Source organism: Arvicola amphibius, chromosome 5 (assembly GCF_903992535.2).
Source record: "Arvicola amphibius chromosome 5, mArvAmp1.2, whole genome shotgun sequence".
Taxonomy (NCBI): Eukaryota; Metazoa; Chordata; class Mammalia; order Rodentia; family Cricetidae; genus Arvicola; species Arvicola amphibius.
In genome coordinates this window covers 36,821,852-36,844,664 of record NC_052051.1, presented here as the reverse complement: position 1 = coordinate 36,844,664, position 22,813 = coordinate 36,821,852, and the positions used below count along the sequence as shown (strand labels likewise).

Below are 22,813 nucleotides of genomic sequence, written 5' to 3'. Positions count from 1 at the left end.
CCTTCAGTTCCTAGCAGTCGCTCATGGATGTTATTTTCTGGCATTAAAAAAAAAACTTTATTTATAAGCGGCAAAAAAATGTAAGTATATGCAAAGGGGAAATGATACAATAAGGAGAAAAAAATTGTAACTAGCCCTTCAGTACTGTGAACTCTGTGAGTGTGCTGTGTATATCTTTAAAAGTCTCCCCACCTCTCAGCCCGCCTCCTCGGTGTTTACCCCTGGAATTTTCTGTCTCCAAGTTTCCTCTGCCTCAGAGAGCAGCTAACAAGGAAAATTCCTTTGTAGTTTCAGAAGCAGGTTTGTTGCCATGGAGTCCACAATGCCACTGGAGTAGACTAGTAAAAGGTAACCACTAAAGATCCTGTCCATAGATAGGCTGTGGTTCTTCTTCTGGAAAAGCCTGACTGGTAGGATTCCTTTAAGGGCTCAGCCCCAAAGTGTTTTATGTCATCACTTCAGCTACTTGAAAACTGAAGCTACAGGAGACCTCTGAAAGAGAACCTACTGGGCTCAAAGGCTTCCCACCAATGGCCAATCCTAGAGGTACTGCTGTTACTAATGGAACTTTCCACAGCCCCAAGACTCAGCACAGCAAACGGCCAAGCACTGACTGTGTGAAAAATGGAATCCCAAAAGAGTCCCAGGTAAGAAGCTATCCCCTACATCCTTAATCTGCATGATCCAAATATTTCCATATTTCTTAGCAGCATAATTTAAAGTAGTCTTTACTCGAAGTTTCTCTTGGGAGATGTTTTATTGTCTTGACTCAGCTAATCAGATAATATTTGTTATGTGTGTCTGCTACAAAGCTTAGAGGTGGCTATAAGGGAATTTCTTCTGTAGACAAGAGAAGACACGGGCAGAGTCACAAGGTCCCAGATTCTCTAAAATAAAGAGTTTGTAAACTTTTTATTTCCTATCAAGCATTTTGGGGGGTCAAGATTGTTAAAGATCAAACTCTTTGGGCTAGCAAGCAACTTGCTACACTCACAATGCTTCAGAAAAGAGAGAGAAAAAAAGAGAGAGAAAGAGAGAGAGAGAGAGAGAGAGAGAGAGAGAGAGAGAGAGAGAGAGAGAGAGAGAGAGAGAGAGAGAGAAAGAGAGAGGGGGGGAGAGAGAGGATGGTAAATCTTGCTGAGATCATGGAGTAGACAATGCTTGTCCCTGATGCATATGAAATGCCTTTATGGTTGAAAAAAATGGTGTTTAACAGAGTATTGTCACGGCCACAGCCTGATTAGAGACTAGGGTCTCTCTTTGGAATCGGACTCCCTCCCCCCAGTATCCCTTTCTAAAAACCACTTCTGAAAGTATAGCTTATGGTGTTGTGCACACTGAAAGCAGAGCAAGGTCTTTAAAACAGACTTTCCAGTTACTTCCATTTCGCATTTTTCCCTCTTTGGGGCCTCTGCTCTTGTAAAATATTTTAGGGGATGTAATAGGGAAGAGAAACTCAAAAAACTATTCAAAATAGCGTCTCAAATCTTGAAGAAAAGCATTTGTGCATGTCACATATCTTGCCAAGACTTTCTGATCTGAGTCACACGGTGAGCTAACCTGCCTTAAGGACAAGCTTGAATAGAGAGATAGGCAATCTCACTGTGGGGGAATTGGCAGAGCTGTGTGTGGAACCCCATGTAATCCTCCCCTTGTGAGCCAGCCTCTGCTTGAGGAAAATGTTAGGTTGTGCCAAGCACCTAGAAGAGAGAGGTCTGGCTGGGGATAGGCCTCCACACTCTGAATCAAATTTGCATGCCCACTTGTGAGGTGCAAGGGGCACTCAGGAGCCTGGCTTGTGTGGTAAATGGTATGGCCCCTAAGTGTACCCATCTTTTATCCAAAGACATTTGGAAGTACCTACCAGAAATCTTAGGCTGAAGCAGGATGAAGAGAAAGGGCATTAGAAAACTTAAAGCACTGTACATACATCCTCCACTTAGATCATTGCTAAGATGCCCCTTGTTCCTGAAGTACCTGTTTCACTAGACACTGTTTACTGCCTAGGCTTTTCTGATTCTTGGGTATCTTATTTGACCATAGATGCCTTCAAAACAAGTTTTTCTTTTCTTTACTTATCTTGATTTCATAACTATATTCTAGTGCTTGAAACTGAAAGAGTAAATAGAAAACACAGACATCCCTATGTAAGAGTAAGGTCCCTCCTGTACATGAGTGTAACTGTATAAGTCCATAAGACACTTAGTCATGGAAGCTTCTGTAAGTGCATAATGTCACTACTGTGGACTTTCCTGACAGCTCTTTCTGAGAAGATCCTGTTTGCTAAGATATATTTAGATGTTTCTAAGTTGAAATTGGCTTTTACTAAGGCGCTCAGTTATGTCTTAATAAATATTTCCCTGAAATAATAAACTGCTGAATTTATAACAGAATGAAGTAAAAAGGACCGATTTTCTCAGTCTTAAGTATGAATAAAGTTGTCTTTATTATATGATCCTCAGGCAAAAGTTCTACATCATGGGCCTCTTAACAAACTATGTCTTGACCAACAGTCTTGTCTGTTGGCAAAAGCAATCCATGGGAGCTTGTAGATGTTTGAGGTCAGCGGTCTTTCAAATGCTATGCCGGACTTAGGTCTTTCAGGACAGTGCCTCAAACCCTACCAGTTCCAATGAAGACCTCTTTAGCTTTTCTTCTGCTTCTTTGTACACACACAGACATAGAGTTGCCACTTTCACATACTGGCTACTCTGTAGTATTCTATTGGTAAACAATTTCCTAGCATAGCAAGCAAAAAATAAACACTGTTAGGCAGGAACTTGGGAATGTCCTCCACTTTGTTCCAGTTTGGCTTGGTATGAACTCTGTGAGTCCAGTATGTAGGCTCAGTAGCCCAACCTCACAACTGAACAGAAGCCAGAACTTTTCCACTTGGAAAACATCTAGAGTTTCCTTCTGGAGCTTTTCTGATCCTTAATCCTATTGCCTTTCTTTTCTCATTAAGCCCCGTATGACCCAGGGATGAACTGAAACGGGCTTTCACCACTGATTAAGTCTATTCTTTGCTCACTTCTAATATGGCTCCTGTGTTGTTATGCTTGCTAGAATGCTATTGTCCAAGACAACTGAGCTTCCCTCCCCATGAGCATATCCATGTAAAGCTTGGTTGGCTTTCGATACACTCTTAAGTTTTATGAACTCTTTCCTGGACAGTTGAAAAGTTTTCCAATTTTGCCTTTGGCTTCTATTTGTTACCAAGTCTCACCATCAAGATGACCAAAAGTGGTCAATATTATCCTTTCAAGACTTGAATAATTCATTGCTTCAAAAGTTTGTTCTTCAATATAAACTGTTCTTCATTGTTAATCTCATCCTTTATGAAAAATTTCGTGGCATAGACATAATACAGGCAAGTTCTTACAACAGGACTAGCTCTGAGAACAGAGATAAGTGACATAGGGTCTCTGAGAGGTGAGATTTAATGGAAGATCCTTGGGTTAGCTGTACTCATGACCTCAAATGGGATTTGGGGAGACCAGCCTCACTCCAGTTTCCTTTCTGGTGATGTGATCCCTTCCTTTCCCATATATTCCCACCATTAAGATGTCATATCACAAGATCTTTATCAGACCTGAGCCAATACTGGCATTATACCCTTGAACATCCTGTATTGTTACTTTCATAATTTTTATCTTGATAAAATTATATTATTCCAGGCATTTTGTTTTTATAATCGAAACTTTATCAAAATGGGAATGTGTTGCAAAATAGTTGTTCATAATTATTACCAGACCTGTGAATATGGGGGTAGCTTTGTAGTTGGATGATATGTTGCTAGAGAGTTTAAAGGAGCAGACTAGAAATATCTCTGACTCTGCAGCTAGTGTTGTAGCCCATTCCATGAGATACTGAAAGACAAGGATACCAGGGAACAGGCAATAAGGGACCTAACAGAAATTAGAGGAAAGGACTCCATCCCAGAAGCAAAGGGAGGATAAACAGACTATGCTTTCTAACTGGAGGAACTGGTCAGTCACAGTATAAAAGCTATTGAAGGGATGAGAGGGACTGCCACCACCATCTTAGGAAAAAATGCATAAGCACTGAGCTATGTAGACCATGCTTGAGATTTAGATAATTTTAATTTCATCACCACAGAAGACTGGATTGTGCTAGTAAGTGATGTACACAAACATTTTCCACTGAATTTAGCAAAGAAGAAAACAAATAAATTAAATCCCATATAATCTCCATGAATTTTTCATAAAGCAGAACCATGACAATATCAGCAATTTTTAACGATGTAAAAATTTAAAACTTTACACAGCATCATAAAAGACAGTGAAAACTTAAAATTCTCAATATAAATAAAGGGATAAACTGTAGAGAAGGCTCAGAGGATAAGAGCTCTTGCTTTTCTTTCAGGGGACCAGGGTTCAAGTCTCAATACCAACACGGTTCCTCAAATCCCCCATAAGTCCGTCTTGAGGAGATCTGGCACCCTCTTCTGACTTTCACAGGCACAGTGCACATGTGTTATTCACTTACACACATAGAAACAAAACACTCATACACATAAAATAAAAATAAATAAATCATGTATATAATATATATATATTTGAAAGAGAAAGCCCTCACAATAGCGCCAAAATAAAAAAGAATGTAGGAAAAGATTTAAAATTAAAATACAAAATAATTTAGAGGTATTAATAATATACTACTGAGAGCCATGAAGCAAAACAAAAATAAGAAGAAATCCTATAATATTGATAGAAATATCAAGATGAAAAATTTCTATCATCACATGTAAGTTTCATGTGAATATAATATCTTTTAAGCCAGAAAAATAACTTTAAAATATATGGGAAGATAATAGGGGAAAATAAATAGAAAAATATTATTTGAAAGGATAAAATAATGAGGGATAATTATTACTGTGTTATACATGAAATAATTAGAGCCTTTTATATGAACAAAAGAATATATAGATTATAAAATTCATACATAAAATAGAGGATAATATATATTTTAAAAATAGTATTTTCATAGATAAAGCTATCATAATTATAACATAAAATTCAAGATCCAAACTGGGCAGTAGTGGTGCATGCCTTTAATCCCAGCACTCAGGAAGCAGAAGCAGGAGGATCTCTGTGAGTTCAGTGCCAGCCTGGTCTACAGAGCTAGTTCTAAGATATCCAGAGCAACATAAAGAGACCCTGTCTCAGAAAACAAAACAGACAAACAAATATTCAAGATCCACAAAAGGAGAGGCTAAAACTTATCAGCATAAAAAAAATCAAACATTTCTTTTGAATGATAAAACCAAAGTTATATATAAAAAAAGACGACACTATTAAATCATCAAAAGACATATGATAGGCCAGGAAAATGTTTATGATTCTCAAAATTAAATTAAAAAATCTATGGGGACATTTAGAACCCAAAATTGAAAATGTCTAATTCCACAGAAAAATAATAGGAATATATGTATGTGTGTGTGTGTGTGTGTGAGAGAGAGAGAGAGAGGGGGGGGGGAGGGAGCTCACTGACTCTGGACTGACAGCAAAGGAACCAGCATAAAAAAAAACCTAGGTCCTCTGTATGTGGGTGACAGTTGTATGGCTAGGGCAGATAGCGGGGCCACTGGCAGTGGGACCAGGATTTATCCCTAGTTGAAGAACTGTTTTTTTGGAGTCCATTCTCCATGGAGGGATACCTTGCTCGATCTAGATATAGTAGTGAGGGCCTTGCTCCTGCCTCAAAGTGATGTGCTAGACCTTATAGACTCCCCATGAGAAGCCTTATCCTCTCTCTCTGGGGAGTGGATGGGTGGATGGGGTGGGGGAAAAGATAGGGGAGCGGGAAAAGGGGAGAGAATGGGAAATGGGATTGGTATGTAAAGTGAGAAAAGATTGTTTTAAAAAATAAATTTCAATGGACAAAAGTTGAGACGGGGGTGGAGGAGGGATTGCCATAGAATCACAAAAAAAAAAAAAGGACCCACTTTCTTAGTTATGTCTGTGAAGTGAGAAATCGGGCTGGAATGCATTTTGAAGATCTCATTTAGATCAAGACAACACCAGTGGAAAAACTAACAAAATTCTCAGTCACTGCTTGGTGTCAGTCATTTAACATAATAGCCACATTGCTAAACTGATCTTTATATTCATTTTTGTTTAGATAAGAAAACTCAGGTGCCAAGAGCATAAGTGACTTCTCAAGGCCATAAACAGCTAGAGAAAAAACTGTGCCATGAGTCATTCACCCAAAAGGACTTGGGCTCCCACTGTAAGCTCAGAATCCAGGAACACCCTGCTGTCCTTCCTACTGCACACCATTCTGTAGTTGAAAGTGTCAAAATTAACCATGAAAATAATAATTATAATACTCCCCAACATGCACTGAGCTCTTTCAAAGCACCGGGCACTTTAAGTATCTTACTTACAGCCACTATCTCACTGCATTCTACTTGACTTGCTTCCGCAGTGAGGAAACAAAAAGCTTAATCAAAGTCACCTGCTTATAATAATCAAAACAAAGTTTGGAAATAAGGTTTGCTCAATCCTTGATCACAAGGCTTTGTTCCTTAATTTACACTGCCTCTCTAAACACAAACCAGTATTAGGAGTGAGTTTCATTCCCCCATTGCAAAGAGGCCCACGACATCCAACATTAAAGGATAATGTTAGTATGGATTGTAGGTATTATGGGTTGATTTGTCCTTCCTCTTTGGTTCCTAATAAAAATGTGAGGTTTTTTTCACAAGTAACTCCACACTCACGCATTAGAGTTTTGCCTATACAACACTGTCCAAACACAGACACACCAAGGCAGTGAACTATTCAACTCCATGCTTCGCTCTAAACAGTTCTGAGTTCAAGAACATAGATGCCTTCATGACCTTGAGTCATGTGGACACAGAGTTAAGCATACAGGGAGCCCTCGAGCTAAGTTGCCTGGTACTTTAGAATGGCAGTCACTTTCAGAAGCTCACGATATGCAATCTTTTCTAAAAAGGACTGGTATCTGCAAATAATAGGTGGCACAGTAAGTGAACAGTGAGTGTAGATTTTTTTTATGACATTTCCCATTGAGAGATAGAATCCCATGCTGTTCCCTTGGAATCTAGTTTTGGCCTAATGACTTACATAGCTAATTCAGAACGACTAAGGGGCAACCTGGGACTTCTGAGACTCAGCTCAAGAAGTCTTCAAGAGCGAACCCAGTCTTAAGAGAATAGTAGCCTTCTTATTAGGAACCCAAGTGGATAAGGTAAAGCCCAAGGAGTAAGAAGAAATTATCTGTGTGTATATGTTCTTAGCCAAGATGCCTCACTAACTTGCCCACCATGTGAGTGAGCAAGCTTCATGGTGGCTTCACTCTCCTGGGGGCCTGTCCATTTTAATTCATTCTTGTGTCCCATCTGAGCTCTGCCAAATGGCAGGTTTCCAAATGGTGGCTGTTTTAAATGTTGTAAAGTTTCACAACCCATTTTCCACACTTACACTTACATATTGAGGAGTTTGTTTTGAACACCCATTATTCTCCAGTTTTGACCTTGATGCCTTTCCTCAGGTTGTAAGCAAACATTTGCCTTATTTTGTTCAGTTTTATTTTGTTTGGTATGAAGATTCATGTGCTCAACTCTTAAACTAGAGATGTACCTAGCCACAAAGTTTTAATACAGCAACTCAAATACCTTCCACACAAAATCCAAAATGAACCTGAGAAGGCAACAAATGGTCCATTCATCTTCACATTCCTGGGCTGTTGTATTCACATCTGGTCCAGAAATGCACAAGCTAGAATTCTTGTGATTGTCTCTTTACACCACTAAACGTCCTTAGTAAATTCACTGCTCTTTCTACCAATAGTGATGCCCAATATTATCTACTAAACTTAGCAATCAACCCTTTCTCCTCTATTGCTATTGTGGAAGTGTCTGGTATAGTAGGAGCTCGGTAAATTTCAGACATAAACTCCGAATTCCTCATCCAGTGGAAACTTAGCAATCTTCACATGGATTGGCTTACCAGAAGTATTTGTCACAACTATTCACTTCCCTCTTACTATTGTCTAAATGTTGGGTGAGTGTTTCCTCCAAGAGTTCACATGTTAAAGCCTTGGTACTTAGTATGGTGGCACCAAGGTGAAAGGACTTTCAAAACCTAAGCCCAGTGAAAAGCGATTAGATAACAGAGACTGGCCGTGGAAATAATGAAGGTAGTTTTTGCGAGAGCCTGCACTAGTTCTCATGAGAGGAAGTCACAAGAGGGCATCCAGTCCCTAAGTAAATCTCTTTACCTATATGTGATCTCTTATTCTGTTCCACGAAGTAATAGAGTCAAGGGAACCCTTGCCAGGACCAGCACTCTGCTGCTTAGAGGCTCAGCATCCAAGACTGTCAGTGAAATAAATCTCTTTGTAAATACACAACTTCAGGTTTGCAAAAAGTAATGAAAAAATGACTGGTACCCTTCTTCCTTAAGACATTCCTGCTCTTGATTTTTCCTCCTTTGTCAGGAACTATTCCTTTCTAGTGTCTGTTCTTGTTTCTTGTGCATGTCTCTAACCTGTAAACAATGGCAACCCAAGGCTCCACCCTTGCACCTTTTCTGTTTTTCCAGTTATATCATTGGCTCTTCATAGTGGCATCTATCTTTCATGATGGTCTGACCTTGCCTCCTCACTATACCTACAGTACGTATTTGTGGGTCTCATTCTTCTTCGGGGTTCATTGGTCACTGCTCCATGAGGGTGGAGGGAGCTGAATTGGGGACCAGGATCAGACATCTCTGGATATGATGGCGATAACCCTCTGGAGAGATGGCTTCAGTAAGGCAACATAACTTTATTCCACAGTATAGGAAATATGTAGGGCTGGGAAGCGTGAGGATAAACCCTAATTTGTATTAAGTGTGTTGCACTCCTTTCATATAACTGTATCAGTGGAAGCGCAGCCCTATCAAAATGGCTAGAGCATTAACCTAATTATCATGTGGGGAACAGGGAAAAGCATTTGCAGGAGCTATGTTAAGTCTCATCCTTGAGATAAGTCAGGCATCCAGGCCTAGAGACATCCTTCAGCTAAGGTTAGTTAGGGATCAGGAAGCTTCTGCTGGGGGAGTAAAGTCCTCCATGTTGCTGAGATTGGAGAGAGCTGCCAGGCCAGGATAGACTGCAACTTACGATCAGCAGAGCTTCCCAACAGGACCTCCAAACAGGTATTTGCAAACAATTATTAGGCGTGCGCACGTGCACGCACGCGCACACACACACACATACACACACACACACACTTGACACCCAATTTAATCTCTGTCCCTCTGTCCTTAAATGACCAAAAAGTTCTAAAACTTAACTTATAAGCAACTGAGTTCCTGATACTCCTCTCTCCATTGCTCAAATCTGTCCTGATAATGGCCTTCTCTTCTCAATTAAAAAAACTCTATCTTTTTTGTGATCAAAAACTTAAGTATCACACATGATATTTCCTCTTTCATTTTATCCATTTCATATTCAATTCCCGCCTCCTCCCCCCCCCCCCCGTGTGTGTGTGTGTGTGTGTGTGTGTGTGTGTGTGTATTTGAATGAGTGAATGTGGAGTATAAAAGAGAGCATCGGATCCTCTGGAACCTGTGAGTTGCCTGACACACTGGAATCAAATTCAGATCCTCTGCAGGAACAGTAAACACTCTTGCCTCATTAGGACTGAATTTAAAAAAAAATTATCTCTTCTGTGTGATACATAGAATTTATTGCAACTGTCAACGTTTACAGCCTGCTATCATGCTATAACCATTGTGGGAGAACATGGTGACTAATAAGAATATTCTTCAGCTGGGTGTGGTAGCCCACACCTATAACCTGGCACATAAAAGATGGAGATCGGAGAATCAGAACCAGCCCGACTGTGAGAATCTGTCAGAGAGAGAAAGATAGAGAGGAGAGGAAGGTAGGAGGGAAGAGGGGAGGGAAGATGAAGAGAAGGAGGAAGCGGGAGGGAAGGAGAGAAAGAACGAAAGATACTATCTTTGTAAAAAATCCCTTGTCACTAGATTGTTTTGGACGGCTGGCACCAGACATTTTTGTGGGGGATACAGACAGTACTTGTGCTGTATTCCAAGCCTGGGGGCAGAATTAAGCTTTTAAAAGTAGGACATGTTGAAGATAGAAATGAAATGTAGCTCATTTGTGTCAATATGAATCTTACCGCCTCTTAGAATAAAATAAAATCTGCCTCCATTAGGAAGAAGCTGGTTAATTCCCTCAGACACGTGAACTTGTCATCAGGTACCAATAAATCCTTCATTCCTCAGAATCTGATGTCTAAGAAAAGTCAATTCAATCTACTTTGCCATCAGTGACTTCATACAAAAAAAATAATTTTCTAAAATTTAACTAATAAACTTTTACATTGTCCTACAGTTAAGAACTTTGCATAATACTAATTTATTCAGTCTTCAAATATCCAAACAAGATTAAAGTGTTCTTGTGCCCATTTTACAGATGAGAAAATGGAGTCTTAGTCAAGTAACTGGCTAAACATCTCGTTACATGTATAAGCTAGCCCTGCATCTATATTTTTGTGACTAGACCAAAGCCTTTTACTACAGAATTTCATTACAAGTATTTGCAAACTTACAGAATGTTTTTAAAAATGCTACAAGAAATGCTCAGAAAGCTATCATTTACATTCTACAACTGATATTTTGTTATATTCTGTTGTAAATCTACGCATGTATGTATCCCTCTGTTAATTCATAAGTCCGTACATATTGTGCATTTCAGAGAAGCTGTAGAGACATTACACTTTGTCCCCTAACTACTCAGCATGTGAGCCATGAACTAGACTTTAATATTTGTCAATAGTTATTTTAATTTGAGGTCAAATTTACAATGAAATACACATATATAAAGTATATCTTTCTGTGAATTTTAATCTACACTGTTTTCAGATTAATGTTACTAGATAGATTTTCCTAAGACCATGTGACTTTGGAAGCTTTTCAACTTCTTAACATAGAAGAATTTAATCTCTAACATGAGAACCAATACACAGATTAACATCTATATAGATAAAGGTAGCCCAGATAAAGGAAGGGTTCACCTGTTGGTTTTCAACCAGAAAAACGTCCCTGTTGTTGAGCCATAATTCCAATGGGATCAAGAGCTACTTTCATTTTTGTCTGTAGCTCCCACTAGCTCAGGTCAGTTGTTTTTGTGGGTTTTGCCATCATGGTCTTAACTTTATTGCTCAAATTATCACTCCTTCCTCTCTCCAACTGGGCTCTATGAGCTCGGCACAGTGCGTAGCTGTGAATCTCTGTATCTGCCTCCATGAGTTACTGGATGAAGGTTGTATGATGACAATTAAAATAGTCATCAATCTGATTACAGGGGAAGGACATTTAAGGCACCCTCTCCACTACTGCTTAGATTCTTAGCTGATATCATCCTTGTGGATTCCTGGGAATTTTTCTCATGTCAGGTTTCTCGCTAACCCCCCAAAAATGGTTTCCTCTATTTCCTTACTCTCCCTTTCGTACCTTTCCCAACATGACCTTCCTGATCCCTCCTGTTCTCCTCCACCTTTTATTTGTATTTTAAATTCAACAAGCTTAGTAGGTATTAGTTGCTTAATGCTCAACCTGAATCCAGGTGGAAAGAGTCACAGGTAATAGAGAATCGTTGAGGTTACTGTGGGACTTTGGAGAAAGATGTTGTAACGTTGTCTAGAAGAGGGAGGGAATGTTTCATCAACCATGAAACAATTGACCAAGGGCTTGAACGATGAGCCAAAAAGATAAAGGCATGTAGCAATGGGTGGAAAGATTCCAAGAGAGAAATGAGAGCTTCATGAGAGATGTGAGTCCCTTTACCTCTGGACAACTGCTTTCATCATCTTGGTGGACGTTTTATTCCATCTCGAGTCCTCAAGTTCTTTATTCTGCAACTGCCAGAGAACCTCCTAGTTCTAATGCCGATGCAATATTCATTCCAGAATTTCCAAAGTACTCCCCGCAGAAATAATCATGAGTCATGGTATTTGAAAGAGTGCTCCACTTTGTCTGACTCCTGGGGGGGGGGGAGGGGGTACTCCTAAGGGTGTGAGAGCCAGGAGAGGCATGTACCTGTTTATCACTGTATCTCTGTCTTCATTTCTTGGTTGAATCAGTTGATTAAGGGCTATAATTATATCAAAGCTAAAAGCAATTTAACTTTGTGGACACAGTAGATTTCCACCTTCCCTGTTTCACGCCTGAGTTGCCTTTAGGAATTACTTTTCAGCATTAAACTGAGTTTTTTAGCAAGATGATATCCTTCTAGGTTCTACTCCTTCACATTCTGAGGCAGAAGTGGAAGGTTTTACATGTAGTTTTTCTTTCCTTTTTTGAGAAAAAAGAAATATATTTACTTCCGACAGATACATTTTTACAATTTCAATTTTTAAGAGTTCTTAAAAATTATACAAAGTAATGAGTTTTATTATAGCATTTTTATATATGCTTAACATTTGTTTGCTCTCCTTTGCTACAGACAAAAATGAAAGTAGCTCTTGATCCCATTGGGATTATGGCTCAACAAAAGGGACGTTTTTTTTCTGGTTGAAAACCAGCAGGTGAACCCTTCCTTTACCTGGGCTTCCTTTATCTATACAGATGCTAATCTGTGTATTGGTTCAGTCTTCAGAAAGCTTCCATCAGTAGTGACTAATTACACCAGGTATCTTAAAGCACAGAGTGAATACTACCAGGAAAATGTTGTGTCTATAAAGCTTTATCAAACATGACTCTTGCAAAAGGAATCAGATGACATAATCTGAACCGAAGCAACTCTCTCTCCTCTCTTGCTCTCTCTGGAGAGAGACAGAGAGACAGAGACAGATATATGATGCTTTTATTTTGAAAAAAAATTAGATTTACAGAAGAGATACAAAGACAGACAGAAAATTCCTGGAACTCTTTCTCACTCAGCTCATCCTAGTACCTTACAAGATCATGATACCTCTGTAATCATTACAAAATAAATATTTGCAAACTATGGTGAACTATAGAGTTTATTTGGATTCCATCTATTTTTCCTATAATTTTTGTCCCTATTATATGATCCAGGAGTCTGCATTGTATTTTGTTTGGTTTTACTTTAAATAGCATTTGTTCAAATTTTTATTTTCTACCTGTTTATTTCTAGTTCATAGAGAGGGAATCTGGGAGCAATTAGTGAAGGGGAAATGGTAAACAGAATATATCATATGAAAAATCTATTTTCAAAAAAATTAATGTATGAAACAATTTTGTTTCTGTTTACTGGTAATAAACAGGTAGAAAATAAAGTGTTTAACAACCTTGTTAATTCTTAGTGACTAGTTAGTCTGAGTCACAAGAATGAATAAAGTGTTTTAAATGGTTTTTATCTGTAAAATACATGATGCAATGCTATTGTATAAATACATTCATTACTTGGTAGCCATGGGGGATTGTTTTCAGGACCCATCAAAAAGAGCAAACTCTACTGATATTCAAGTCTCTTTACTGATAATACGTAAAATGCTATGAAAATTTATATAACCTGCATGTGTTCTCCGATTACTTAAGATCACTTTAGATTAATCAGTATGCATAATCAACATGAAGACTCTGTCAATGCTTCTCACAGTTGATTGTTTAGAGGACAGTGACAAAGAATAATGGCTGTGCATGCTCAGTTCAGGTGCACTTTCAAAAAATATTTAACGCTAGTTAGATATAGAATGGATATAAGATAAGGGAAGACAGAGAGGCAGCTGCTCATCTCCCAACTTTCCCAGACAACTTAAGGAGTTCGAGTTTTGAGCAACGCCATTTCAGTTGCACTTAAGGCTTTGCCAAGTAAGGTAGAACTGGACGCGTTCCCCATCCTCACACCATCCCACTGCTGTTGTTCTCACTGCTGTGTCCCTCATAGGCCTTCAGCAACATCAGCTTCACATTTGATGATATTTTAGAAGAGAAAAATAGTAGGCTTGGAGTCAGTCAGCTATCCAGCTGTTTGATGCGGAGGATTCTGTTGAAGAAAGGATTATTCTGAACCTACCTGCCATTGGGCGTGATTGATAGTTAAAATGCTAGCGGCGAGGAATTTATTTTTGGAAGTTGGAACAGAGTACTCATTCTCAGTCGAAGTCACTGAAATGAGTACATTCATGTGCAGATGACTAACATCAGTTCTGCCTCTCTCACTAAGGACTGGGTACTGATGAATGGAATGCAATCAGCTGTAAGTAATGGAGAACTCAAAAGGGGATAGATTTTTTTTAAATGACCTTTATCATTCTTGCATATTGAGAAGTCTCAGATGGTAGATTCCATGACTCAACAGGCTCATCGAGAGTTGTAGGGATTCCCATCTCCCCATCTCCTATCCTCTAGCATATCCAGCTTCTGATGGCCTCAGTCTGCGCCTTGCTGGCTCTAACAGTAGCCAAGGAGCCCAAGACAGTGTCAAGGAGAGCCTGTAAATGTAGAGCATGGGATAAGTGTGTTATGACTCGCTACCTGTTATAAATGTGCTACCTGCAACATGATTTTAAAAATAATTCTCACCAAAACATTTGCGATACTAGTCTAAAGCTTGATACTAGTCAATACCTTTGATCCAAGGATAATATTGACTTTAATGAATTTAGCAGATTCCTTTTCTTTAATATTTTCAAATTATTTAAGAAGAATTAGTATAAATTACCCATTAAACGTTTGGTTGAATTTACCAATGACATCATCTGGGTTTGGTCATTTTAGAAGTTGTAGATCAGTAATTTAGTGTTTTTCCTTGCTATGAGTCTGTTCAGATTTTCCTTATGAATCAGATTTTGTATCAAAGGCTTCCTTATAATGTATTTATTTCTTAAATGCTCTATTGTGTTAACATACAGTTACCTATGATATTACCTCAGAATAGTTCCCTCCATACAGTCAGCAGTAATGCCTCCTGTTCCTTCCTGACTTTGGTAATTTGAGTATTCTCATGATCAGTCATCATTTTTTTTAAAGACAGGCTTTCTCTGTGTAGCCTTGACTGTCTGGGCACTCACTCTGTAGACCAGGGAATTCATAGAGATTCTCTTGCCTTTGTCCTATCCCCAAGTGCTAGGATTAAAGGCTTATGTCATTTGAAGAACTAAATTCTCTATTGCCTGCTTAGGTTTTGTTGTATTTTTTTTCTCTTTTTTCTATTAGATTTAACTTTAGCTTATTCTACTTTTCCCAATGACAGATTATTAATCTGAGATCTTTGTTTTCTGACGTAGGCACCACAGCTATTTCACATGAAACACTGCTTAGTTATATCCACTAAGTGTGGTTGTATCCTTCATATTTATTGATCTCAAAATGTTTTCTAACTTTGATTTCTTCTCTGACCCAATCCAGTTTTGGAATGTGCTGTTTCATTTCCGCATATTTGTAAGCTTCCCATTTTTTTCCGTTACTTATTTTTAATTTCATTGCAGTTGGAGAAAATGTATACTGCATGATTCCAATTATTTTAAATGTATTGGGAATTGTTTTCCACCTAGTTTGTACACATTTTTGAGAAAACTGGATTTTTCTGTTTGAGAGAGAAGAATCCTATAGCTGTCTGCTGCTTCATCTATTATCAAGAGCAGAATACCAAAGTTTCTACTATAATTGTAGAGTTTCCTCTTTCTCCATTTCTGTCAGGTTTTGTTTCATGGATTTGTGAATTTCTTAGCCATGCATATGTTTGTCATTGCTGCATTCCCTAGTGGATTGCCATCTCATCGCTCCAAAATGATTCTTTACAACAAAACCAAATGCCTATTTCTAAGTTCAATTTAGCTCTGAGGTCAACGGGTGCAGTCCCACAGCATTCTGATGGAGGTGGCTCTCACTCCACAGTGTTCCACTCTACCAGCTGATTTGCAACTGTGAATCTGTGTTTCCATAGCTGGATTTCACATTTCTTTTATTCAGCTTGACACTCTGTCACCTAATGCGACTGCTTCCTCCATTCCCTTTGACTAAGTGACAAGAATCATTAGGTTTACTCAGGGCTGTGAGGATGCCCAGGGTCAGATCAACTGCCTAAGCCCAGGTTGGTGTTCCAGGGCCAGAATACATGCATATCTGTGTTGCCTGTGCTGCTACTCAATGTCATGGTGACATCCAGGCCAGAACTGCAGCTGAGAGCCATGTCAGTTAGGGCTTGTGCTGATCTGAGCGGCTTGCACTGCCATTTGGGGCAGTGGGGGCATCCAGCCCCAGGTGTTGCCAAGGACAATGTCTGGGGCTATGCTGAAGTCTAAGTCCCATATTGCCACCAAAGGTCACATAGAAGCCCAGGGCTGGGGCGGCAACCTGAGGCCTTGGTGGTATCGAGGGCCAGAATCATCCTTACCTAAGTGGCCATTGCTTCTACCCAGAACCAGATGTCTGGGCCCAAGGTGCTACCGAGGGCCATGTCTGAGTCTGTGGTCCAGTTGCAGCTGGGGTCTGTGTTGGGGTCTGTGTTGATGTCTGTGGCCCACGTCACCTCAGGAGTCCTTAGGAACCATGTGGGATGAAGTCAGAGGGTCCTGCTGAGTAGGTCCTGTCCTTTGATGGTCCTGGGAAAGCTGGCCTTGCCTTTCCCTGGACATTGCAGCAAGAGAGCTGACCCTCCCCATCCTACCTCCCCTCCCCCGCACTCAGGAGACAAGGCTCCATCCCTCATCATAGTCAAGGGTGAACCTACCCTGAGGGCATGAACTTAAAGGAGGTGACTCCACACCTTCAGCTGAGGTGGGTGGTCCCAGTAACATGAATTGACAAGCTCAGCTCCCATCTAGACCCACAGCCCAACCTCAGGTTGGGCCATCCTAGCATCTACCCCATCTAGAACCCGCTGAAGCTCATTGAAGTTACTAGTCCTATGGAACAATACCCGCAGGATCTCCAAGACTCAGAATGACAACAGGATATTCCAGACGAGTTCAGTGAGGATCCAGTGAGGACAGTGGACCAGAAACCAGAGGCCTTGAACCAGACCAATGACTCATTGCAATGAACATTTGCTAGTAAAGCTGATGGGGTGAAGGGTAAACTATTTGAAACAGTGATGCCTCCAATGCCACCAGGACAAATAAAGAGGTGTTGGAGAGGCAGAAAAGAGAGAGAAGCACAGTTATTTTTGGTGTTGTTTCTGTTGGTGATGGTTTGGTTTTGTTTTAGATTGTTCTTGCTTTTGTTTGTTTGTTTGCTTGCTTGCTTTATTTTGTATACTTTTGTTTTAGGGGACACTACATGATATGGGGGGATCAGGAAGGTGAGCGGAATTGGGATGCATGATGTGAAACTCAACAAAGAAAATTAAATTAAAAAAAGAATTACTAGGTTTATGTCTGCGAGGTTTGTTGTTATTGTTGTTGTTCTGTTTGTTTTGCTTTGCTTTCTGGGTGTCTTGTATGTAGTCTAACTTTAATGCTTCTTTTTTCGTTAAGTGATTGCTCCAATGTAATATTTTTATTATTTTGATGGGTCTTCTTATATTCTTGAGTTTTCTTAGTAGTTTCTTTGGTCCTTAATATTCAAGGCTGCCAATGTAGCCCTGTTCTTTTGAACAGGTTAGAGCAAAGGATACAAGCTAAATGATGCATATGCATTATTAAAATAATCATGTATGTATATAACGTACAGACACATGAACAGGGCGAGAGAGAGAGAGAGAGAGAGAGAGAGAGAGAGAGAGAGAGAGAGAGAGAGAGAGATGTGCTACTTCTATTAATACCCATTTCCCATTTCTTTCTCCACTCATCAGTTCCTTGCAGTGTTCTTGCTGCCACTGTGCATCATTCGCTTACTCTAATGTAGATTCATTCATATCTAAATACTTTATTTCATATGTGCCCAATGACAGCTTCAATAATAAGCTCGAACATCCTATATTGCATAATGTCTTTTAAACTAATTTACTAGAAAAAGAAACCAAAAATGTACATGTTACATTTTCATAATTATATGATATTTCCTTTGTTCTTAGGAGTAGATATGACTATGTTTGAAGTGCTATTTGAGACTTATTTTCTTTTTCATTTATTCTTCTCTCATACAATATATTCCAACCACAGCCTCCCTTCCCTTCACTCCTCCCAGTCTCCTCCATCTCCCCAAGGTCGAAGAATTTCCTTTGGGTTCTTTTCTTCTAAGAAGCTTTCTTCTATTCATAAATTCCCCCCAGTTATGGCTTCTCTTGCAATATCTTTATTTTGCAATCACTTTTCAAACATGGTTTTTCCAATCCACATTTCCTAATCTTTCTATGTTTTGAATATGGTGACTTCTGGATACCATCATATCTGCTAAAGGAGAGGGTCCACCTCACTGTGATCACTAAGATGTGATGAATTACTTTTTTTGCTCTTCATCTTTATCACCCACATTTTTACTATCATGTTTATGTAAGCAGATCTATTTGCTTTATAATTTATGCTAGATAGAAATTGTAAAGGGAGGTTTCTTTGTCCTGTCCCGTCCCACAGCTGCTCTTAAATAATCACTCAGAGTCCTTATCTTAATCATAGAATGCTTCACAGATAGTTCAAGATTATCACTAACTAATTATCAAGATTATCACTAAATCTCTTACATTTAAATGAACCCATTTCTATTAATTTCTGTATTACCACGTGGCCGTGGCTTTACTGGTTTGTTGGTGTCTTGCTTCTCGAGCTTGCATCTCTCTCTCGACTCCACCCTTCTTTCTCCCTGTATCCTGTTTGGTTTTCCTGTCTAGCTTTATTCTGCCTGGCTATAGGTCAAATTAGTTTTATTTTTAACCAATGAGAGCAATACATATTCACAGCATATGGAAGGATCATCCCATAACATCTAAATGTGAGTTCAATATACATCATCAAAATTGGGAGAGTTTTCAGACAATATTCCTATAATATTTTACTAGTCATTTCCTATCTCTTCTCTTTCCTCTTAGATTAGGTAAATGTTTCTGTCTTAAGAGATATCTCACATTTTTCCAGATGCTGCCTGCGGTCATTTCTCCTTATTTTTCTTTACCTTTGTGGGTCTTGGGCTTTGGCTTGTATAAATCCTCAGTTAACATGTTCTGACTCTTTTGACTTTCAATTTAAATATGATGAGTCTGCATGCTGATTTTCTAATGCAGTTATTGTTGAGGACTGGTCTCAACAAAATCACCTCTTACCAGGGTAGGGGCATGGGAACTGGAGAAATTATATGAAGGAATATGAAGATGCATAAAAATAATAAGACAGAAAACATAAGACAGTATCAGGAGGGTATTTCAGGAATCACTCAGACCCTGACATCACCCACGTTTATTTTTCTGCAGCTTTTAAACCAATGTAAACTGGGAGAGAAAGTAACAAAAGGCTTCATTAGCATGATACACAAGATTAACTCACAGGGCCAAATCTGAGACCTCCCTTCATCAGCGTTCTGTTGCCAAGGTAGCGAGATGCCCAAATTACATACACTGAGTCACATACCTGAAAGACAGCCCTTCCCCAGGTGACCTCATAGTTACAGAAAACAAAACAGCAGAAGTACATTTGCACATTTTGACCACCTGTCAGGATAGCACCAAGCTATCTTAACTTCAAAAGGGGCCAGGCAGCCACCTCCTGAGTTAGAAGGTACAATTATGACCATTAGTCTCTCAAACTCTCCCCAGACAGTGGTGAATGAACCTGCATTTCTTGGCCTCCACAAGTTATTACGCATCTTTCTGAGAGAGTTTCCCTTGTAGCCATCACTAGGCTTGAATGCATGGTCCTTCTGTTTCAGTCTCCCAGGTTCTGGATTACATGTCACTACGCCCAATTGCTCCAATATCTTACACCTATTTCTCGACTGCGTCTTTTTATTTGGGGAAACACTGTCATCATGCTTTTTTATTTCTTTCAACATGTCTTCTTTTAGCATTTTGAACACAGTTATGATATGTATATATGCTCATAATTTTATACTGACATTTGCTTTTGCTTTCTGGTTTTGTTTTGTTTGGGGGGATTGGTTATAAAGAACTGTCTGAAATCACTTGCTTTTTCCCCAAAGAGCTTTATTTTTTCTTCTAAGATGCATTGACATCTTTGCTAAGTCTAACATCTGGGTCATCCCCATGGACAGTGTCTCTTGTCAGGCCTTCCTTACTCTTTGTATAGGTTATGTTTTCCTATTTCTTCTCTGAGTTCAAGGTTTTTTTTTTTTTTTACTAAATAAACTTTAAAATAATATATTCTCATACTTCTGCATAAAAATCATCCCCTGGCCCAGAGTTTGTATATACGTGGTGTCTTTGTATGTGTGTGTTTGTATGTATATGTATGTGTGTCTTGTGTGTGTGTATGCCTTGTGCATCTTTGTGTTTGCTTGCTTTATTAGCTTCCGGAAGCTACTTCCATAATAACTCTCATCTCAGAACACGAAGCTCTAACGCTGCTCATATCTTCCTTCACATCTGCATTGGAGTGACAGAAGTTAAAATAGGCTTCTCCTAGTGTCGTCTTTACTAGTCACTCTGGTGAGCTACCATCTGCAATGGACATCAATATCAGCTGCTAGTCTCCATACTTACAGGGAAATTATTTTATTGACTGATATCCCCACAGGGCATAGTCTGCCCTATCAGCTGGCTCAATCAAAATCACAACTTTCACAAGGGTATGTTTTTGAAGTCAACCTCTGAGATCAACCTTTGGTCTGATCCTGAAAGAGCCTGTTTTAGCTGTGCACTTGCCCGGTTCTCTCTGGAAGATCAACTCAAGCCAACGGTTCAACTTGTAATTTTTGGAGTCATGGCTCTGTTCTCCACTGTTTACCACTGAAGCTTCACTTTTTTTTTTTCAGGAGTATATCATCACCCCGAATTCTCCTATTCTCTGTTCCCAATAAATTCAAGTATTTAAAGTATGAAAATTTTTATGTTTTTATGGTCAAACTCTCCTCCTCAGTAAAGTTAACAAGTCATTGTTTCAGAACCAGCTGTGGAACAGTTCCTGTGTCTCTAGGCTTTAGGGACAGGGCTCCCTGGGTGGCACAGTAATCTTTGGAGATCTTGGTTTTTCTCTTCTTCCATGGAAATCTTGGGGCTGCTGTACTCCCTGCCAACCTTAGTGTACTCTCCACCCTAAAATTGTGTACCCAATGAAGAAAGACAACTTCTTATCTCTTAGGCACAAATTGCATGGAATTTGGCCTCTGTACAGCAGCACCGGAGCAAGATAAGAATGTTGACAGATAGTCATCTCATCCCAGATCAGAACTGAGTAGGGAAAAAGAAACTCAATCTTTATAGCCACACCTGCTCAGAAGGAAACTTTCTCATGTTGAGTGGTAGAGTGAAGAAAATCAAGGAAGGAGTAGGCTATGGTTTATTATTAGAGATTTTTGCTGGTCTTTGAAGCTATTCCATAGATTATCTTGAATAAATATTACCTCTTTTCAGTGTCTTTACAATTTCCAAATACTTTGTAAATTCATATTTTTATATTTATTTTACCAATTATGCTATTTTAATTGTTTAAAGAATCTATAGCATTCCAATAATATTATTATGAAAATGATTACACACAAACACACACACAACTAGCTTCTATATTGAAAGAAGAAAAATATTTTGACAAAGTTTTATAATCCATGTCATTCACAGTCGTTCATTTTTCTGCTCAGAACTCACTCAACTGCTATAATATAAGCAGATGACTCCTGTGTTCTGTCTAAAGTAAAGCTTTAGCGACAGCTTTCGGTCACAGTGTGCAAAGCTGTATGCATACCGCTGTAAGGAGAACAGTGAGCTTCCCCTTATCTCTAGCCCTCTGGGATTCCATTGGCATTTTACCACCCCAAACTGGATCCCATGGCTAGACTTCCTGCTCTGGTAGAGTAAATACAGTCTGGAACTTTCCCTTGTTCCTCGTTGTCAAATCCACTCTCCTTCTTAAGTCCTGATAGAGCAGCAGAATGAAGTGTGCGTGTTCCATAGGTTGCCTCATCTTGAATGTAGCTTTTCTTGTAAATGGTGGAAGAGTCTACAGAATTCACTTGATTTTAGATCGTGTGTGTGTGTGTGTGTGTGTGTGTGTGTGTGTGAGTGTGTGTGTCTGCAGAGCACTGAAGAGCAATCACAGGGCCTTGTGCATGCTAAGCATTGATATCAGCCAAGGCAAATTTTGTTTTTTCATCCTCCCCAAATATTTCTCTAAATCAGCATCTCCTGTTCTTACACTCTCATCTATCACCTCTCTCCCGGTGATAACATGAGAGCCATTGGGACATCCAATGGGTAATTGTGCTATAACAGGTCATTTGCAGATATTATTTAAGTTCCAAAACAAACATTATTAGCCTCATTTTTTTTAAATTAGAGACATTTGAAAACCACAGAAATCAAGAGATTTATACAAGGTCACACATTTAGTAAATAAAAGGACTCCGATTTGACGCCAGGCAATCTGACTTACATTGCTGCCTTCTCTACCATTCTTTTCCACCACCCATCAGTGCTGGCCTGTAGTTCAGCTTTCTTCAGGAAGCCAGTTCTGATCATTCAGTAAAGTATGATCCCCTTGGAGCCATCCTTGTGACATTTAACATTTCTCTATGTTATAATTTGTACCTTTCCCACTGCTGTGTTATTGCACCATAAAAGAAATGCTGTGTTTACTGATTTCATATCTCCTTTTGTGTTGTCCTAGCACATGCAAAATTGCTATCAACAGTGTTGCCAACATCAATGGAAAAGAAATCATTCGTAGAGGTGGATCCTCCTAGGATATTGCAACATCCTGTATATTCCAAATTTGATCAGAGTTCAGATAGAAAACAATCCCTAG

At 39.2% G+C, this 22,813-nt stretch overlaps 1 protein-coding gene across 1 annotated transcript in view; it reads left to right on the top strand.

Annotated features, from left to right (window-relative positions):
* The first annotated feature begins 530 nt into the window (after positions 1–530).
* Sptlc3 (serine palmitoyltransferase long chain base subunit 3) overlaps positions 531–22,813 on the top strand; it is a 107,444-nt gene continuing 85,161 nt past the window's right edge. The window contains exon 1 of the mRNA XM_038331986.1: positions 531–647. Coding sequence (XP_038187914.1) covers positions 531–647 — 117 coding nt within the window. The remainder of the gene's footprint in view (positions 648–22,813) is intronic.